Raw genomic sequence first — 20,613 nt, 5'->3', positions numbered from 1 at the left:
GGTTCAGTGTGAGTCCTATGCAATGCTTGTGTTGTCAGAGAGTAGACTCTTGATGTTTAAGGTCCTAGAAACTTAGTACTGGACCACATTTATTGGAGGACAGAGAACAGTTCAGAGTGGTTGATACAATCTTGGTAAAAACAAGGTTACTGACATTCTAATGTGAACCCTCAAGAGCCCTTGAGAAGGAAAAGAAAGAAATCACTTTCACAGAGACCTTTCAATTGCTTGCTCTCTGATGCCTAAACAGAACAAACTCTGTCCCTTTTTACTTTTTTTCTTTGTTTCTTGGCTGAAAAGACCAGAGAAAACTGATCCTTCACTTAATTTCAAGAAAAAAAAAATGTGTTGCTTTCGGTCAAGTTCATTATTTTACCTTGAGGATTGAGCCCCAGAAGATCTCATCCAAATATATGTTCTTTAAAACTTTCTTTAAAAAAAATTCACTCTGGTTGTTCTTGTGGAAAGCAAATTTTTATTAAAAGTAATTTTTACTTGAATTATGTCAGGATATAAAATTGTTTGGTTATTAATCTTATTCCTTGTCTTTCCCAATGACTTCAGATAAATGTAAGCTGGGTATCACCGGTGCCCACAGATAATTCTAACTACTCGGGAGGCTGAAATCTGGAGAGCACAGTTTGAAGCCAGCCTAGGCAGAACGCCCATAAACTCCTATCTCCAATTAATCAGAAAAAGCCTGAAGTGCAACTGTGGTTCAGGGAGTTTATGTCTGGCCAGTGCCATCTTGGCCACATGGTAGATGGTAGGGTCTGGCATCTCATCTTCATGGTGAGGGAAGGTGAGGCCCCGCCTCCCAGGTGAGGGACATGTCTGAATCCCTAGAGGCAAGACGAAAGCACTTGGCTGATAGGTTATCAAACCTGTCAGTCCAGGGCCTGAGACTAGGAGTTTCCTGTGACCCTTCCCCCTGTCTTGACCCTATTTAGGCCTAGACCAGCTCAGGCACCATTGCACCATGCCCCATGTCTCCCTGTTGTGTCCTGGCTCTTGTCCTGGCTCTTCACCATGGCATCCTACTTCAGCTCTCCAATGGAGCTGAATTGGTTTGTTGGATTGTTTTTGTTCTTTCTTTCCTCTCTGGCCTTCATGGCTCAGTTTCCTAACAGTGTTAAGTGGACTTGCTGGCTGCTGGTCTCTGAGACAGGAGTCCACCATGCATTCGCCAGCCTTTTAATAAATCTCCGAGATTCAACCTCTCAAAGTGTGGCTTCTCTGTTCTCTCACCTCCTAACTCCTTGAGCAAATAAAACTCAGAGTTCAAAAGCCCCAGGACCAGCAAAAAAAAGACAAATATAAGCTCCATTTAAAAAATTTAATTATCTTTAACAATGATAATTTCCATTTTGTGATTTTCCATTATCTAAATCCAATAGCATCATTCAAAAAACAGATTTTTATAGAGAGTGTTTCAATGACTCTGACTAGAACTTAAAATAGTCTTCCAGATACAGATGGGTTTAGACATTCCACCCACTTAGACTATTCTATTCAAAATGGAAAAGTGTGGGTTTCATTATTATTTGTTAATTGAGAAGATTGTCAAGAGGAAAAGTGATTGTGTTTTTGTCATCATGTGGCTTTTTGTTTGGAAATACAAAGATGATGAGTATAACAAGCAAAGGCCTTAACATGTTTTATTAGAAGTTTTTAAAATAACCTTAAGAAAATAAGAGATGATTATAATTACAGAAATAGGAACTATTAAGAAGATAATGTAGCCGGGAGCTAATGACTCACATCTGTAATCCTAACTACTCAGGAGGCTGAGATCTGAGGATTGCAGTTCAAAGCCAGATGGGGCAGGAAAGTCCCCGTGAGACTCTTATCTCCAATTAACCCCTCAAAAACCAGAAGTGGCGCTGTGGCTCAAGTGGTAGAGCACTAGCCTTGAGCTGAAAAGCTGAGGGGTAGCACCCAGGCCCAGAGTTCAAGCCAGGAGAAGAAGGAGGAGGAGAAGGAGGAGGAGGAGATAAAGAAGAGAGGAGGAGGAGGAAGGAGGAGAAGGAAGAAGGAGAAGGAAGAAGGAGGAGGAGGAGGAAGAGGAGGAGGAGGAGGAAAGAAGAGGAGGAGGAGGAGGAAAGAAGAAGAGGAAGAGGAGCAGGAAGAAGGAGGAGGAGGAGGAGGAGGAGGAGGAGGAGGAGGAGGAGGAGGAGAAGGAGGAGGAGAAAACAATAATACATGAAAATTAGCAAATAAATAAATAGGAATAAGTGCATTGACCACTACAGGATGAAATCAGACCCATGTGACAATATCAAGAATTTAACTTACACGTAATTAGGGCTCCAAAGGAACCTGAGAAAGAACACAATGAAACTTTAGAACAATAATGGCCAAAATTGTCCAAGTTCAATGGTAACTCTCAGTCCACAAATCCAAGAAGCTCTGCATGAAACCTGAAGCATCAAATGCAAAGAACATTATTCTAAGGTCTTGGAGTCGGCTTGCCTATCCAATCTCCGCCCCGTGTCCCCTGCTTGTTGTACTGTTTTCCAGGTGTGATGTACAAGTTCCCACCCCAGTTGCAACAGTCTTTATATTCCTTTTCAGAATATTCCAGTTCCTGTGGCCCATGTAACACCTCCTTCTTGGACCTGACTCTCCCCACAGTTCCCACAGCCCATGTAATGTGACTCATGTGACTGCCCCCTAAAAATGTGTTTAAATTTGCCCACACCTGTCCACTACTGCCGTCTCCAGTCCTACTTGAAGCAGCCCAGCAGGTCTGTCACCCAATAAAGCCTTGCGCCCCTACTGGTAGCTCACCTCTCATTTCTTACAACTACAAGGAACATTATAACTGAAACTCTGTAAATAATTAATAAAGAGAATATCTTCAAAGCACCCAGAGATTATTCATATATAAAAATATATTGCAAACTGGGCACCAGTGTCTCATGCCTGTAATACTGGCTATTCAGAAGGTTGAGATCTGAGGAGTGTGGTTCGAAGCCAGCTTGGGCAGGAAAGTCCATGAGACTCTTACCTTCAATAAACTAGTCAGCAAATAAAATTAAATTAAATTAAAAAAATAAATAAACTAGTCAGATAAAGCTAGAAGTGGTGCTGTGGCTCAAGTGGTAGAGCACTAGCCTTGAGCACACAGAAGCTCAGGGACAGAGCCCAGGCCCTGAGTTCAAGCCCCAGGTCCTGCAAAAACAAATATACATATATATGTACATTCACTTATATATTATATATGTGTATACATACATATACTCATATATACATACACATATATATATATGTAGCAAAGACGTAAAGACATGAATGAAAATTGACATAATCAGAAACTACATCAGTTGGGATGTAACAAAACCAAAATTTTGAGAATTTTTCTTCATGTCAGTCATGGGGCTTGATCTCAGGGCCTAGACACTACCCCTGAGCACTTTTGCTCAAGGCTAGTACTCTACCACTTTGAGCCACAGTACCACTTCTAGTGGAAAATTGGAGATAAGAGTCACACGAATGTTCCTACCCAGACTGGCTTTGAACCATGATCCTCAGATCTTAGCCTCCTGAGTAGCTCGAATTACATGCATGAGCCCCTAACTCAAAACTATCTTTTTAAAGTATTGATGTAAACTAAAGCTTTATGCCTAGAGTATTATATACACAATGAAAATACCTTTCAATATTGAAAGCTAAAGACTTTTTCAAATAAGTGAAAATTGAGCAAAGCCATTGCCAGCAAACCTATAGTAAAAGAATAAAAAGGAAGGGGAGAGGGAGGGGGATAACTAAATTACAACAAAAGGAACTTCTGGCAGAAAGAAGATGGAAATTTGGATTTATATGAGTGAATGAAGAGAAATCTGAACAGTGGGTATGTTTGGGTAGGTGGCTCACATCTTCATTTGAGCATTCACTTGGGAGGCAGAAGTAGGAATAATGTAAATCTGAAGCCAGCCTGACCTACAGAATAAAACCCTACCTCAAAAAAGAAATGTGCTCTTTATCTGACTTCTGTATAACTCCTCTGTGTATCACCTTTATAGTAACAATAAAAAATGCATGAATTAAAAAAAGAAGAGACGAAAAGGGAAAGAACGAAAAGGAAGGAAGGAAGGAAGGCAGGCAGGCAGGAAGGCAGGAAGGCAGGAAGGAAGAAGGAAAGGAGGGAGGAAGAAAGGGGGGGAGGAAGAGAGGGAAGGAAGGAAGGAAAGTAAGATGAGCAAGGTTCTAAATCAATGTGTAAGAGTTCAAACAAGCACAGAAAGGAAAATTAATTCATGCTGAAGTTTTAATGCTTGAAATGCAAATTAAGAGTGAGAAGAACTTGATTCTTGGTTTTCAAATTCTGCTCCCCCCAAACAACAACACACACACACACACACACACACACACACACTCAGTAATACACTCACATCTCTTCAGTTGTTTGCAACTGGCATTTTGTATTTTTGAGCAGAATATCCAGATGATAAATACATGCATGTTCTCTTCTGAATGTCTAGCTTATTGTCCCAGTGGGTTTGTAAGCTTCCTAAGCCAAGAAGTTCTTTTCTTCCTGGGTATAATTCACTGGCAATACTTTTAAATTTTAATGAGAGATGGTGATTTTCTGGACTGCCAAAACTGTTTTCCCCAATGAAAACTCAGGGAACAACATCACCCTGTGCCAAAGCCTGCAATGCCATTTGGTCCTTTCAGAACACCAGGCAAGATGACACGTGCATCTGGCAGCTTTTATCCAGAAGAAAATACATCGCCAGCTCTGCTTCTGGACATCATTTCAGATAAGGCACTATCAATTACAATTGCTGCTGATCACTCAGGGCTTTGCAATGTATAATTCACATTCATACCTCCTTTGCCTTCTCCTCATCACATCAGAGGAAGATCTGTTGGGATTTAGAAAGCTCATTGCCCTGTCTCCTTCACTGTCGTGAACCAAAGCCTTCCCGTCCACCTGAAATCACCTCCTCAGAGACCACTCAAACCCTCACAGATCTTTCGCTCCTATCACCCACATAATCATGGGCTGAGAAAGACGTGAGCGTTAATGTGATGCACATTTTTCCCACTTTGAAAAAGGGTTTGACTTTCCTTCTTTAGTTAACAAATGTTCTGCAGACAGAACCATGGTTCTGGGTTGAGGTGTGGTGGGGGAAGAGGGTGGGCAGCAAAACCAGCTGGGTTTCCTATCATTTGATTCAGAGGGGAATGTTTAGGGATTAATTTGATTCAAGGGGAATATTTATGGATTATGATCAAACGCGACTTGCTCTTAGCTGAGAAATACCTAATTTATCTTAAGGCAATATCACAGAGTGAGGTACATCTCTGGAGCCTGGATCCAGTTATAAAACTCCCCAGACCACCCCAAGGGTTTTCTCTATCTCTGGTTTACTAAGAAACTATGATTACTTAAAGGTAGTCACAGTGATAACTCAAGATGGCTGTAATTATCTCAAGCTGAATCTATACAACAAACAATTGGATGTATTTAAGGAGGAAAATGTGACCTTGATACTTGCATGCATTGGGCAGTGGTCAAATCAGGCCAATTAACATATACTTGTCATTTCCTTATGTCTGAAATATTTAAATTCCTCTCTTCACAATTCTGATATATACCATACATTGCTATTAGTGATAGTCACCATGCTGTACAATAGATCACTAGATCTATTTTTTATCTCCTATCTAACTTTAACTCTATAGTCTCTGACCAACACTTTGAATTCCCCTATCCACACACCAACCTCTGGTCATCATCAGTCTACTTTTTACCTCTGTGAGATTATTATTATTATTTTAGATTGTATAGATATGTGAGACCACATAATTTTTGTCTGGGTGTCTTTTTTCACTCATAATATCCTTTAGATTTACCTGTACTGTTGTAAATGACAGAATTTCCTTCCAAGACTGAAAACTAGACTGTTGTTTGTATATGCTACATTTTTCCCATTTTTTTAAGAATTTAATTGATACATTAAAACATAAAAATTAAACTGGGCACCAGTGGCTTACACCTGTAATCTTAGTACTCAGGAGGCTGAGTCTGAAGATCACAATACAAAGCCAGTCAGGACAGGAAAATCTGTGAGTCTCTTATCTCCAATAACCTAACCCCAAAAAAGTTAGAAGTGAAACTGTGGCTCAAGTGATAGAGTAGCCTTGGGCAAAAACATCCGGGACATTTTGTTTTTCCATCTCCATTCACAGATGCAATATCTTTTGGTAACATTTCATCTTGCAACATTCTCTTTTCCTCCCTACCTCTTCTGTTCCCATAATTCATTCCTACAATTGCTATCATTGTTCTTTATACATATACGTCCTGTGTGTGTGATCTTGCATATGTTTACATATATGTTACTCTTTTAGGTCTTGCAGATACGTATCAGAGAAAATGTGACCTTTATCCTTCTGAACATGGTTTACTATGACTAACATGACCATATTCAGATCATTCATTTCCCTGCAAATTCTATTCTTTATGGTTGACTATAATACTCCATCATGTATATTTGTGTGTGTGTATATATATATATATATATATATATATATTCATATATATATTCTTATTCTGTTCATCAGTTGTAGGGTATCTTGAGGTAAAAATGTAACTATTATAAATTGGATTGTTTTCTTAATTTCTTTTTTTTATTTTTATTGTGAAAACACTGTACAGAGGGGTTACAATTACATGGGCAAGATAATGAGTACATTTCTTATCAAGCATTGTAGCCTCCTCCTTTGTTTCCCCTTCCCATCCCTTCCCATCCTCCTCCCCCCGACTTCCCCCCACTCAATCCTTTTTCACATAGTTCATCATTAAAGAACAGAATATATTACAGAGTGTATGTTGAGTTTGTTACCTAAAACTTTACGGAATTCATTTATAGATTCTAACAAGTTCTTGGTTAAGGGTTTCTCTATAGGAGGAGATCATGTCATCACTGAAGAGACATCTTAATTTCTTTCTTTTCTTCCTTCTTTCTCTTTCTTCTTCCTTCCTTCCTTCCTTCCTACCTTCCTTCCTTCCTTTCTTTTTTTCTTTTTTTCTAATTTGGATACCTGTTACTTCTTTGTCTTGTCCAATTGTTTCACTAGTGCTTTAGTACAATGTTGAGTAAAAGTAGTTAATAGTAGTCTCCTTACCTTTCTTAAGATTTTAGAGGGAAAACCTCCAACTTTTATTACTGAGTTTGAAATTGGCTATGGGTTTTTAACATATGGATTTTATGTTTTGTTCAGAGTTTTTATCATGAAAAGAAGCCAAAAATCATTAATTTTATTTTAAGTCTAATCTGCAACTCTTTGGAGGATTAAAACATTAAACATGCAGAGTTCTTATTGGAAAATAAGTACCAATTTCTGCCATTTTGTTGTTTTGGTAGGGTTTGATTCTTTTCTACTCCTCATTTGCTTATCTCCTTCCATAGTGATATTTATTCTTTCACATTTTTCCATGGTTGCCGTTATCTCTCTCTCTCTCTCTCTCTCTCTCTCTCTCTCTCTCTCTCTGTGTGTGTGTGTGTGTGTGTGTGTAGACTCCTTTTCACTATTTTCTGCAACACTTTTTTTAGTAACCATAGATTCTTTTGCTTTTAGTTTATTATGAAAGGTTTTCATTTCTCCTTCAATTAGAGAGGATAGCCTTGCTGCATACAGTAATATAGGTTGGTAGATTTTTTTCTTTCAGGGTTTGATATACATCAGTCTACATTCTTCTTGCTCTTAGAGTTTCCATCAAGAAATCTAATGCTACTCTTGTGGATTTTCCTTTATTGGTGATTTTTATTTCCTTGTAAATCTGATTCTCCAGAGAAAGATACTCAATAGAAAATGTCTCTAAATGTGATTTGTAATTTTATTCCATTGTGATCAGATAAGTTACAGGAAGTTATTTTTATTTTCTTTTTATAAATCTGTAGTTAATATTTTCATTATAGCATTTCATGAGGAGGGTCTCTACTTGTCTTCTGTTTAGAGTCCCAAAGGCCTCCTGTATCTGAGTGTCTTAATATTTGAGGGTTTTCTATTATTTGTTTGTTTGTTTGTTGCATGTGGGGCTTGAAGTCTGGGCCTCGGCGCTGTCCCTCAGCTCTTCAGCTCAAGGACAGCGCTCTACCACTTGAGCTACAGCACCACTTCCGGTTTTCTAGTGGTTTATTTGAGCTAAGAGTCATCGACTTTCCTGCCACAGCTGGCTTTAAATGCCTATCCTCGGATCTCATCTTCTGAGTAGCTAGGATTACAGGCCCCATTGGTGCCTGGCTTCTGCTATTGCTTTTTTTAATTTTCTATGCCTTTAGCTGGCATCTCTTCTTCTATGCTAATGATGCATAGTTTGGTTTTTTAGTGGAATCCCAGCAATCTTGCATGTTCTATTAATTCTTCCTTTTTATTCTTTAACTAACTATTCTAATACATCTACCTTATCTTCATGCCCTAGTATTCTTTCTTCAGTTTCATCCAGTTTTACTGGAGTTTTTCAACTGAGTTTTTTAATTTGACATATTGAGTTTTTCACTTCCAGAATTTTACATTGATATTCAGGATTTCCATAGCTTTACTGAATCCTCTTTTAATAGTCTCATTGTCTTTCTTATTCAGGTGTTTATTTGTATTTTCTTGGCATTCATTTAGAAGTTTATTCATGTCCACTTTGGTCTTGTTGATCATTTTCATAGACATTCTTTGAGTTCTTGGTTTGGTGTTTCATTTGCTCAACTACAATTAATGTCATTAATATAGACTGATTTATGCTTTGAGATAGGAGTTCACTGATTTATTTTGTCAAGCATTGTTGCCTCTGTACGGTATTTTCACAAAAAAAAAAAAAAAAAAAGCAGAGACTAATTTCTTTTGCCTGGATGTGCCTTCAGCTTTTATCCATCTACCTCCACCTTCCATGTAGCTTAGATTATGGTAATGAGCCACTCCTTCCTGGCTAGTTGGAAGGGTTTTTTCTTTCTTTCTTTCTTTCTTTTTTATGTTTTTTTTAATTGTAAAAATACTGGAGAGAGGGGTTACAGTTACATGAATAAGGTAATGAGTACATTTCCTATCAAGCATTGTTCCCTCCTCCTTTGTTTTTCCCCTACCATCCCTTCCCTCCCACCTCCCCAACTCCTCCCTACCCACCCCCAAGTTGTAAAGTTTGTTTTTAACATAGTGTCTTATACAATCTCATTGTTACAATGGGTCAACCTGTATTCTTATTTCAGCATTTTGTTATTTCCTTCCCCTCCCCAAATTAGAAAAATGTATATACAAGATGCAGGGCACCGGCATCAAATACAGTGAATACAGGAGTTATACCATGTGGGAAGAACATACAAGAGAAACAAAAAAAAATTACATGTTACATTTTAAATATGTTAAAAAAAAACAATAGCAAGAAAGAAAAAGCCACTTGTATCCCTATCTTGGGGTTCATTTCACTTAACATCATCTTCTATGATCATATGTACATTAGCTGGCAGTTTTCATCACTTATAGTTATCAGTTGAAGTGTTCTCAGTGTTCAGACAGGGCTAGAAAGTGTCAAGGAGGCTGTGCTATTTCTCTCCTGGATTTTGTGTACAGCTTAGCAGCCAAGCGCTCACCCACATGCCCAGGGGCTAGGCCTTGATTCAGCACTGTTCAGATTGAGAGAAATTAGTTGTAATCTGCTTCTAGACTACTTTCACTACAGAAAGTTCCCTTCTTTATGTACTGGAACTTGCTGATGGTCACAAGGAACTTTCTAATCTGGGGGCTACGCAGGCTCCTATTTGTTCTACAAGCCTCCCAGTTAGTGTCCCAGGACAAGCAACATCCAAGCCTCGGTGTGTCTCCCTGAATCTGTCAGTGAGTAGAGCAGACAAATAGAACATAAAATTTTACATTCACAAGTGAATTACTGAAGGACCTAGGTACTCAGCCTAGGAACTCAGTGCTTTAAGACCCTATCCAACAAGTGACTCCCTATCTGTGAGAGGTAGCTGTAGAAATTTCGTGCTTCTGTTGGAAAGAGTGACATTGATCGAGGTATATTGTATTCATAAACTGCTTTGTTAAATGCCAACTCATTTGTACAACTAGTATGTGCTTCAGAGGGCCTGGACTCTGCTTTCACTTCTACCTGACTGGCTGGGATGCAATTTCCCCACAACAATTGAAAGTGTATGAACACTTTCAATCCTGTTCAGAAGTTTTCCTCCCTGTGGAGGAAAGAGTGTGAAAAATCACATGGTTCAAGAGGCTGTGTTTGGGACTGCCAGACCCACCGGGTAGTCAAGACACACACCGACAGGAGGCAGTCCTGGAAGCCAAGTACTACACCAGTCGCAGATCCTGTCCTTTGTTTCCACTGCAACCCTTTGACCTTGGGACTCGGTCTTGAGGAAGGGTGGGGCCTCGTACCTGCTGCGCCCTGCTCAACCCAATCTTTCTGCAGCTTAAACTTCTGAGCAGGATTCAAGCCGGCCCCCTCCCCTTCTATGACCTCTCTGATGGCTGTCTCCCACCCACATTGTGGCTAGGACCTTGACCATGATCATTCTTTATTTTCACATCCCAATCTCAATATACCCCCCTCTCACAATGACCTCTTGCTGTAGCTTGCCCAGCTAAGGAGACCGTCAACAATGTCTTTCTTCTCTGTGGCTAGCCTTCAACACCAGAGCAGTCTCTCACCAAATCCTGTCCTAGGCTTGAGGCTGTGGGCGATGTGGGCTTATTCTGGAGCTTGAGTTGCCAGTCTGCCGCCTGGGCCAGCTCACTTGTGTTTGTCTCTTTGGTTTCCCATCCCAGGCACTGAACATGGAACTCTGCTGCTTTTCTTTTCTCATTCACCTTTCTGGCTCTCCATACTTTTCAGTGTTCATGCGCCCAATGTTCTTCCTCTCTTTCTCTCTTCAGAATAGTCTGACCTTTGTTACCTTACTGTTTTCATTCTCAACCAGACATCTTGCATGGATCAATATGCTTTTACTCAATCCAGTTAATGAATATAAGAAAGAGATCTTTTGAGAGGACAGGTAAGTTATGAGACCTACATTACCTAAATAATATTGGGTTTCATGAGGAAATATTAGGGTTGTGAAGAGCTAAAAACGTAACCCTTATCACATCATCCTCTCGTACACATAAACTAATTTGGCCTGATGACTCTGATTAGGCAAGTTACAGATACATTGCAAGCACTGGATAAGTGAGTAGTCCAATGAAAGCATAAATCAACGAATGTGACTACTGAGAAATAGTCCTGCATCTTAGGAGAGAAAGTGTACAATGTTAGTTTGTTGTCCATAAATAATATAGTAAGTGGTTAATATGTAATTAGCAATACTTAAATGACAGAAATAAGATACTGAATAAAAGACGATGAATGTGGGGCTAGGAATATGGCCTAGTGGTAGAAGGTTTGCCTAGCATGCATGAAACCCTAGGTTCCATTCCTCAGTACCACATACACGGAAAATGCTAGTATGGCACTGTGGCTCAAGTGGTAGAGTGCTAGCCTTGAGCTGAAGAGCTCAGGAATAGTTCCCAGGCCCAGAGTTCAAGCTCTACGACTGACCAAAAAACAAAAAACAAAAAAAACCCAAGATGATGAATGTGGTAGAGTGTTTTCTTTTGCAAAGTGAATTAGGACAGCAGGCAATTCCTTTTCCATACAAGATTCTATTCTGAGTACTCACTACATAAAGAGGGCTGCCCAAAAGATGGAACACCAATATGAAAAGATACGCTGGCATACTTGAAAACACTTTCTTTTTTAGTTTTGGTCCGGTCGTGAGGCCTGAACTCTGGGCCTGGGCGCTGTCCCTCAGCTCTTCAGCTCAAGGCTAGGGCTCTACCACTTGAGCCACAGCGCCACTTCCGGCTTTTTTCTTTTTTTTTGCTTATTTGGTGCTGAGGAATCAAACCCAGGGCCTCATGCATGCAAGGCAAGCGCTGTACCACTGAGCCACCTTCCCAGCCCGAAAACACTTTCTTACTCATTAGGAAACAGCCTTCTTGACATTCAAAGAAATCAAACTGGTAGAATACCCACACCACCGGGTTGTGCATCTAACAAAGATATCCTCAGGTTCTGTGGGAGAATTAACAGCTTGTCAGTCAGTTATTTCCAAACTTAAAGCGAACGCTTAGATTGAGATAATGGTGAGAGAGACCTTTGTTGGGCAAAAAAAAAAAAAATGATCACAACCATACCACTGTCTTGAATGTTTAACATAAATTAAGTTTGTTTAGTTCCACCTAAGATGTACTTAATGTGTATGCTTGTGACATTCCAAGTCATTTCTGTTGACAACTGTGTGCTATGAATGCAACAGCAACAGTAGTCATAAACTCATGAGGATGCCATATTCCCCTTAGTTAACAAAGGGACTATGAAGTGGGGCAAAGCCACACTTGTTCAGTACTCATTGGTATTTGAAGTTTGAAGATTTCTTTTCTGAACAAGTCTCACTCCTATCTTTAACTCATTGGGGAAAAAAATCATACACTTGTTTTTCATTGAGTATTGTTCTTATATATGTTTGAGTATTGTCATGTTCTAATAATATGATTGTTACAATTAAGATGAGTTATTAGAAAAAGCCTGTGACAAAAACTAATTATGTAACTTATTTTCATAGGAAGCTTATAGAGACGCATCTGAAAACGATTCCTAGTCATGCGTTTTCCAATCTTCCCAATATTTCCAGGATGTAAGTCATTTTTTCAATACAAAAAACATTTGCAATGGTGATATATTGCTTTCTAAATGTGTTCGGTCAAGGCAAATCCTTTCTGTTGTGCAAGAATAAGCCAATCCATATTTTAATGTATCTGCAGAGTCTATGAGCATGATGGTCACCTAATTTTGCCAAATGTCCACTTAGTAGAAGATTTAATCCTAAAGAAATTTAAATTCATTCCATCTTGACAGATTAACCATTCTCGATGCATTTTAGTATATTTTAAAATGTGGTAAAACTTTAGCTGGGAATCCCTCCTCTAAACAGGTTTATATGCCTAGCTCTTATCTGTCTATACTAGCTTCCGACTAATTCACTTTCCATCATGAATGCAAATTTTTACATACAGCCAAAACGTAGCCAATGGTTTCAGACTTAGCTGAAAACAAAAGGACTTAAAAATAATTCTAAATCTGAAAGACTGAATTGCTATACCTTCAGAGTAAGGAGGGAAAAAAAGAAGTAAGATGGTTTAACACAAATTTAGATCTGTATATGAAGCAAGTCAGCCCTTTATTTCATTTAACTGGTTCTGTCAGTGAATGTATGCAACTCAAGCATATCAAGTAATATCATCAGGACCAACTACTATAGCTTCTGGCTAAACATTCATTTTGTGACCATTTATTGAGTGCTTATTGTTTCATTTCAGTAAGTCCCAAACAGAGGCAATTCTGACATCTGACAGTTTGGTTGTCAAAACTGGAAACTGCCATTTTCTACACGGGGGGAACAGAAAAAAACATTTCTCTTTTTCTATTTCTCCCTATTTTAACCTATCACATTAACATAGATCCTTATTAGAAAAATGTCATCTTGAGGGGAGAGATAGGGTCTTGCTGCCTGCCGAGGCATACGCCTAGTTTACAACGTTTGTCATAGCTACAATCACAGGCACACACCACTGTGCTCAGCTCTCTGTTAAGAAGGGGTCTTGATTACTTTTCCTCTCTGGTTGGCTTCAAACTGCAGTCCTTCAAATCTCACCCTCCCAAGTAGCTAGAATTTCAGTGCACCAGCATCAATTGCACTGATTATATTTACAATAGGCTCTTACTTCCTGTCTGGCAGATGCTTGAACCACTTTCCACCTATTTTAGGCTTTCTGTCATAGCTAGGACAGCTTCTTCCTTTGTGATGGAGTCCTGTGGACTTTTCTGTCCAATGATCCTCCCATTTTCAGCTTCCTAAGTAGACAGGATTATAGGAAAAAGCCACTGGTGCCCAGTACATTTTTTTTAAATGTCTATAGCAATCACTACTTTAATCTTACTGAATAAATGGTACCTAATTGCTGTCTCCACAGCCAAATTAAAACAGTCTAATGGGGGCTGGGAAGGTGGCTCAGTGGTAGAGCGCTTTCCTTGCATGCATGAGGCCCTGGGTTCGATTCCTCAGCACCACATAAGCAAAAAGAAAAAAGCCGGAAGTGGCGCTGTGGCTCAAGTGGTAGAGCGCTAGCCTTGAGCTGAAGAGCTGAGGGACAGTGCCCAGACCCAGAGTTCAGGTCCCAGGACCGGACCCCCACCCCAAAAAAAGGCACTCTTTAAAAAAAAAAAAATTTAAAAAAAAAAAAAAAACAGTCTAATGGATGGGTCTTCAGTTAAAGAAGCTAGAACTTCAGTCCAATGAATGTGGGCTCTCACTAAAACCTTATAAAGTCTTAAAGTCTTACACTTCTTAACTAAGAAATTCGGCAGAAAATTTGGAGCAAGGGATTGCTGCAATTGAGGGGAGCAAGTTGGCAGACTTCAAAGTGAATCTTACTCTTCTTATGGCTCTGTTTCAGCCGTGAGAAATCCCATGCAGTCCATAAACAATAAATCAATCCTTCTAAGTATGTTCCATTGTTGCCTCTATGGTTGAGATATGATATTTGTTATCAAAACAATTTATATAATGTCATTACCATCAAGAGTCAAAGGATTAGGAAAACTGATAAACCAAAGGGTAGTTGCTTAGAGTATAGATAATTCAAAACAAAAATCACAGGGCCATTAGAACATTCACCATACTATGATTTTAAAAACTCTGATTGGACTGATTAGTGCTCCTTTTATAAACATCATTTCAATTAAAATATTTTCCTAGTAGATTCAATTCAAAGTGGTTCTCGACCTTACCTACACATTATCACATAAGAAGGATGTGAAAAACCAAAGTGCTTGACTCATCTTTCATAAATGCTCATTTAATTATCTAGGGCCAGTGTTTGAATTTCTGTGTGTTTGAAAAGCCCCCAGGTACATTCTTTTTTTGAATTGTATGTCCAGGATTGAGAATCTCTGCTTTGTCTATGGCTAGACACCATCTGTTAATCATTAATTTTCTCAAATGTCATAGACACATCTCTTAATAGAAAATGATCATTGAAAATGATCATTACAAGATGGAATGTAAGGAAAGTATTTGAAACATTATTACTTTTGTATTCCTGACAAGCTGTTTTTAGGAGTTTCCTCTTTTTCTTTCCTTAATATTTGAAACATTAATTTATCATTTGTATAAACAAAGCTCAAAATGAATTTCAAGTTTTCAGCCTCATTTAAAAATGAAGAAGGAACCTTATGCTAGTGGCTCATACCTATAATCCTAGCTATTCAAAAAGCTGAGATCTGAAAATTGAGGCTTGAAACCAGCCTGTCCAGGAAAGTCTATGAGACTCTTATTTCCAATTAACCAGCAAAAGTCTGGAGGTAAAGGTAGGGCTCAAATGACAGAGCACCAGTCTTGAGCAAAAAAGCCAAGTTCTGAGCACATCGCCATCGCCAGTAACCACACACACACACACACACACACACACACACACACACACACACACATACACACACACACACACACACACACACACACACACACACACACACACACACGTGCATATGCTAAAATCAAGAAGGGAATTCTTAGGAGCATATGTAGTCACCACCCTATGGAATATTCCACTACACGATTGTTGTTTTATCTTCCTCTTCTTTGAAATGACATTTCTAATCCTATTCTATTATAAGCTTTATTTAAAATGGTTCTTATTCATTCGAATATTCTTTTTCTAATGCTTTCATTTTATTATCTTCGTTTATTAACTTAACACACTTACTAAGAATCTACTACACATTTCTGCACTATTCATCATTGCCAAGTTATAAAAATAGCTAAGATGCCCCTTAATGAACAAATGGGTCAAGAAAATATATTATATGCACATGATGAAATTTTACTCATCCATCAGAATGACAGAACATCATTTGCAAAGAAATGAATGGACCTGTACAAAAGTATGTTAAGTAAAGCAAGTCAGGCCCTGAGAGACAAAGGATACATTTTTTTTCTCTCTAGGAAAACTAAAACTAGTTTATAAATGTGCAAGTAAACACATATGAGCTTGTATGAAAGCATCCACAAATGTATTAACCAGAATATGGTATTTACTGGAGATCTTTCAAGAGGTATAATTCCTTAGAAAAATGAATTCACAGTCCAACAAAATGAATACCAGGAAACTGGTTCTTGTAAGGTGTGGGAAGGGAGGTCAAGGGGTAAGAGGTAGACAACTGGGCAGAGGAAGTGAAGGCGCACAGTCATGATATTCCAATACGTAGCCTATAAAACTAGGAAAACTGAGGAAGGCTGGGGGAGAATGAAGAAAAGGTGTGACAGCCACCCAGATGCACTGTACTTCAAAGTGCTTTGCTGAAGGGTAACTCTTTTGTACACAACTTAACGAGAATACTACATGCCCAAAACTAGCTAAACCACGAAAGATTCAGTATTGGAAACCAGACACAGAATTTATAGTGGAACAAGATAATATGACTCAAATATTATCCAACCCACTGGAAATGTGATTCGTGAAAGGAGGAGTTTTTGTTGCTCAATAAAGATGCAGTGTGAGAATTTTAACCTCAAGAAAAAGTTGGGAGAAAGCTTCTGAAAGATGTGACAATTGAGACCTTAGGAGAAATAGGAAATAAGGTATTGGGAAGGTTTAAGTACTATAGGATCTGAAAAAAAAAAAAAAAAAGTAACAATTTCAGCATAGTTGGGAGAATGCATGTGTGTAGTGCTTTTTGCATGATCTGGGAAGCTCCTGACAAAGAAGTTATATCAAAAATAGTATACATCAGCTAATGTACAGTGGTTTATGCCAGTAATCCCAGCTACTCAGGAGCCTGAGATCTGAGGATCATGATTTGAAGCCAGTCTGCAGAAGAACATCTGTGAGACTTTCATTTCCAATAAATTACCAAAAAGACCAGAAGTTGAATGGTGGCTCAAGTGGTAGAAAGTTAGACTTGAGCAAAAAGCAGCTCAGGAACAGTGTCCAGTGCCCTAGTTCAAGCCTCAGGACCAGCAAACAAAAACAAAAAACTAGTATACTAAAACCAAGTGCTGGAAGCTCAAGCCTGTAATACTGGCTATTTAGGAAGCTGAGATCTGTGAATCAAGGTTCAAAACCAGCCCAGGCAGGAAAGCCTGTGATTCTTACCTCACATGAACTGCCTAGAGCCAGAAGTGGAGATGAAATTCAAGTGATAAGAGAACCAGCCTTGAGTAAAAAACTAAGGGAGAGCACCCTGGCCTTGAGTTTAAGCCTTAATACTAGGGGAAAAATTATATACACACATATATATGTATATGTATATGTACATATATGCATGTATACATATATGTTTATGTATATATAAGGTAGTATACTATATATGTTATACAACTTTCTACTTTGAAATACTAACTTTCTACTTTATCTTATTTTGTGACATTCAGCTACTTATCTATAGACGCAACTCTACAGCAGCTGGACTCACATTCCTTCTTCAATTTGAGTAAAATGACTCACATGTAAGTACAAGGAAAAGTGAAGCATAGACCCACCCTTGACAATTTGGGGGCCTGGATAGCAATAGCTGGTTTCTGGGTCACGGGTCAAAACTTGTCCTTAAGGTTAAATCCTCTTGTTCTCACTCAGTTTATGCTAATCCATTCTAATTACATGTTTAACTCCTGTGGTTGGGGAAATGAATACCAATTTTTTCCATTGTTATTCATTTTAATAAAATGAATACAATTGTAATACAATGTAATAAAATTGTAATACAATGGTGTCAGCAAATTTTACTGGTATCAATGTGAGTGAACCAGAAAGTCTATGCTGAGTACCTACCTGACTCCAGAGCCTGCTCAAGATCCTTCAGAGCTACTATTTTTCCCCTAATTAGGAAAATGGGAACATTATGTAGTGAGATTTGACAGGAGTGAAGCTAATAGCTACCCTTGAATTTGAACCCTAGTTTCTCAATGCTTCCATGAACTGTGGATATGTCAGATAATCTTTCTTTTCTGTGTGTGTAGGGGGTGCATGTAGCCTAGAAAATGACTGACTTCATGAGACAGAAAGCAAGGAAAGACAGGAAGTGACCAGGATTCCATAATACCTTTGGACAGCATATCCACTGAACTTCCATTAGACTGACTCTCCTGAAGGCCTACAGCAACCCCCAATAGCACAACTCAGAGGACCAGGTCTTTAACATGGAGAATTTTGGGGGGGAAAGGGGCGTGATACTCTTGCAAACTACACAAACAAAATACTAACAAATAACAAAAATACTATCCGTCTGCAAATATTTGGTACATTTTGGAGATTAAATATATATACTTTAATTCTCAAAAAAAATTGCATTAACCAAACCTATAGCTACAAAGAGGCTAAATATATTTTCTCTAGCCATTCAGTTACTAAGGAATAAAGATATAATTTTCTTATTACAAATGTCTAAGTCAAGAATTCTTACATGTGTATAATATATTATGGTGCTTTCAGAGTACCAAAGCCAACATTTTGCTCCTAAATTATGGTAGGCTACCATACATCAGATTAACCACTAATCTGAGAATAAATAGAGGATACACATAAAAAAAAAAAACATCTTTTTGAATGTGTTAGGGATGCTACATGGGCTTGAGCAGAGATAAAGCAAATCTAGAAAATAATGTTTGTGAAGTATTTGCTAAGTAGAAAGCATCATTGAAAGGCCAGGGGAGGGCAGCATAGAGATCTAAGCAGTCTCTTGCTACTAGGAAATAAAAATTAGTGATCAAGGCTGACTAAGAATGGTTTCTAGGAAATACCTAGTGATTTTAGCTGCAATCCTTTAGTAGCTTTATTCTACAAGTACAAAATGACTAAAAATAGGCCAGTCATCACAAACATGAGAGCTTAGATTTGAGTAAACAAAAATAACCAAATATGTATGGAAAATACCAAAGAAATAGAAGAAAAAAGACAACCAAAAGTGATCCTCAGGAAATGGACCTGTCATGGATATCAGACAATGACTTCAAAATGACTGTAACTAATGTGTTCAGAACCAAAATAACAAGAGAATAATTGAGAATAGGAGTGTAAACCACAGTAAAGGATCCATTGGAAACTCTGAGATTCAATGAACCAAATGTTGAAATTACAATCTAAACACATAAGCTTGACAATAGACCAGATGCAGCTCAAAAAAGAATTAGAAACTTACAAGCTATATATAATACCCAGGGATTAGGGAGGAGAAGGGGAACAACAAACTGGAGAGACAAAGGACAAAGGGTGAACCAAGGCAACTGCGAGAGTCTCAAGACAGTATGTTGGAAATGATCTGGACAACTTGGGGCAGGAGGGAGGGAAAGTAGGAGTAAAATAAGGGGTAACAAGTTTGACAAGAAACGTACTCACTACCTTACATATGCAACTGTAACCCCTCTGTACATCAACTTGACAATAACGTTCTTTAAAAAAAGAAACATATAAGCTAGAAGATGTTTCCTCAATGCATGTGTGGAGTACTGAAAGTAGCGTGTGCTGGCATGAAGGCAGTCCAATTGCCACCTTCACTTACACTCCTTCACTCAAGCTAGCCAGGACCTGGGAAGGGCAGAGCAACTGTCAATTAGGGAATAAAACTGCCCTATTCCCAACATACGAATATAACTAAAGGAAAAATAAACATTACAGGCTGTTCACAGTAAATATCGTGGAGATAGTTTAAAGATGTGTTCTTCATAAAATTCACATATATATGATGGCTTTCAGGATCACCTTACATCTGTTCTGTAATATGGAATCATGGACCCGCAATGCTAAAGTTGCTTCTGTTATTGGCCTAGATCTAGTACTGAAACATAAAAGGCTCTCTGTTCATTCAATAAATGCAGTATGTTTAATACTGTGTTAAGCCTCTGCCCCTAAAGCCTTGAATCCTCTAAGCAGGACTCAAAAGCGTCAATCTTTCTATTCTTATCAAAACCCACCTCCCCAGGTCTCTCTGATGCCACAATCCTGCGTGTTCCTCCTGCCATGATGCCCATCTTTTCTTACGAGCCTTTCAGGCTTCTTCTTCCTCACTGCTAACTATTTAGGGCTCCCCAACTGGTCTAATCCTGTGTCTTCTTTATTTCCTCCCTCCTCGTTCTCCCCCTTTGCAATCTTATTGAGCAGTTCTGAAGTTGGTGTATCTAGTGCAGCTTCCTCTTAATGCTGGACCCACCTGTCAGTCTACTTGACTTAGTCGCAAAATAATTGTATTAACAAAACCTATAACTACAAAGAGGCTAAATATATTTTCTCTAGCCATTCAGTTACTAAGGAATAAAGATAGAATTTTCATCTTACAAATGTCCAAATCAAGAATTCTTACATGTATATATTATGGTTCCTTCCAGAGTGCCAAAGCTGAAATTTTCCTCCTAAATTGTGTCTATCTGTCTGTCTATTTGGATACCCAGGCATCATAAACCTTCCATCTTAAATCTCCCAACCTGAAGCTTTGATGCTCCTTCTGACATCTACCACTCTTTCAGAGTTTGCTAAGCCAGAAAGCAACAATTCTACTTGTCTTGATGTAAA

The 20,613-nt window shown here is 38.6% G+C and overlaps 1 protein-coding gene across 1 annotated transcript in view; it reads left to right on the top strand.

Moving 5' to 3' along the window:
- Tshr (thyroid stimulating hormone receptor) overlaps positions 1-20,613 on the top strand; it is a 117,156-nt gene that overhangs the window by 48,965 nt on the left and 47,578 nt on the right. Inside the window, 2 exon segments of the mRNA XM_042692703.1 lie at positions 12,618-12,689; positions 17,484-17,558. Of these exon segments, the coding sequence (XP_042548637.1) occupies positions 12,618-12,689; positions 17,484-17,558 (147 nt within the window).

This window comes from Dipodomys spectabilis, unplaced genomic scaffold (assembly GCF_019054845.1).
Source record: "Dipodomys spectabilis isolate Male_0828 unplaced genomic scaffold, ASM1905484v1 ptg000157l, whole genome shotgun sequence".
Classification (NCBI taxonomy): Eukaryota; Metazoa; Chordata; class Mammalia; order Rodentia; family Heteromyidae; genus Dipodomys; species Dipodomys spectabilis.
The sequence above is the reverse complement of the archived record's forward strand: the minus strand, read 5'-3'. Positions and strand labels throughout refer to the sequence as shown.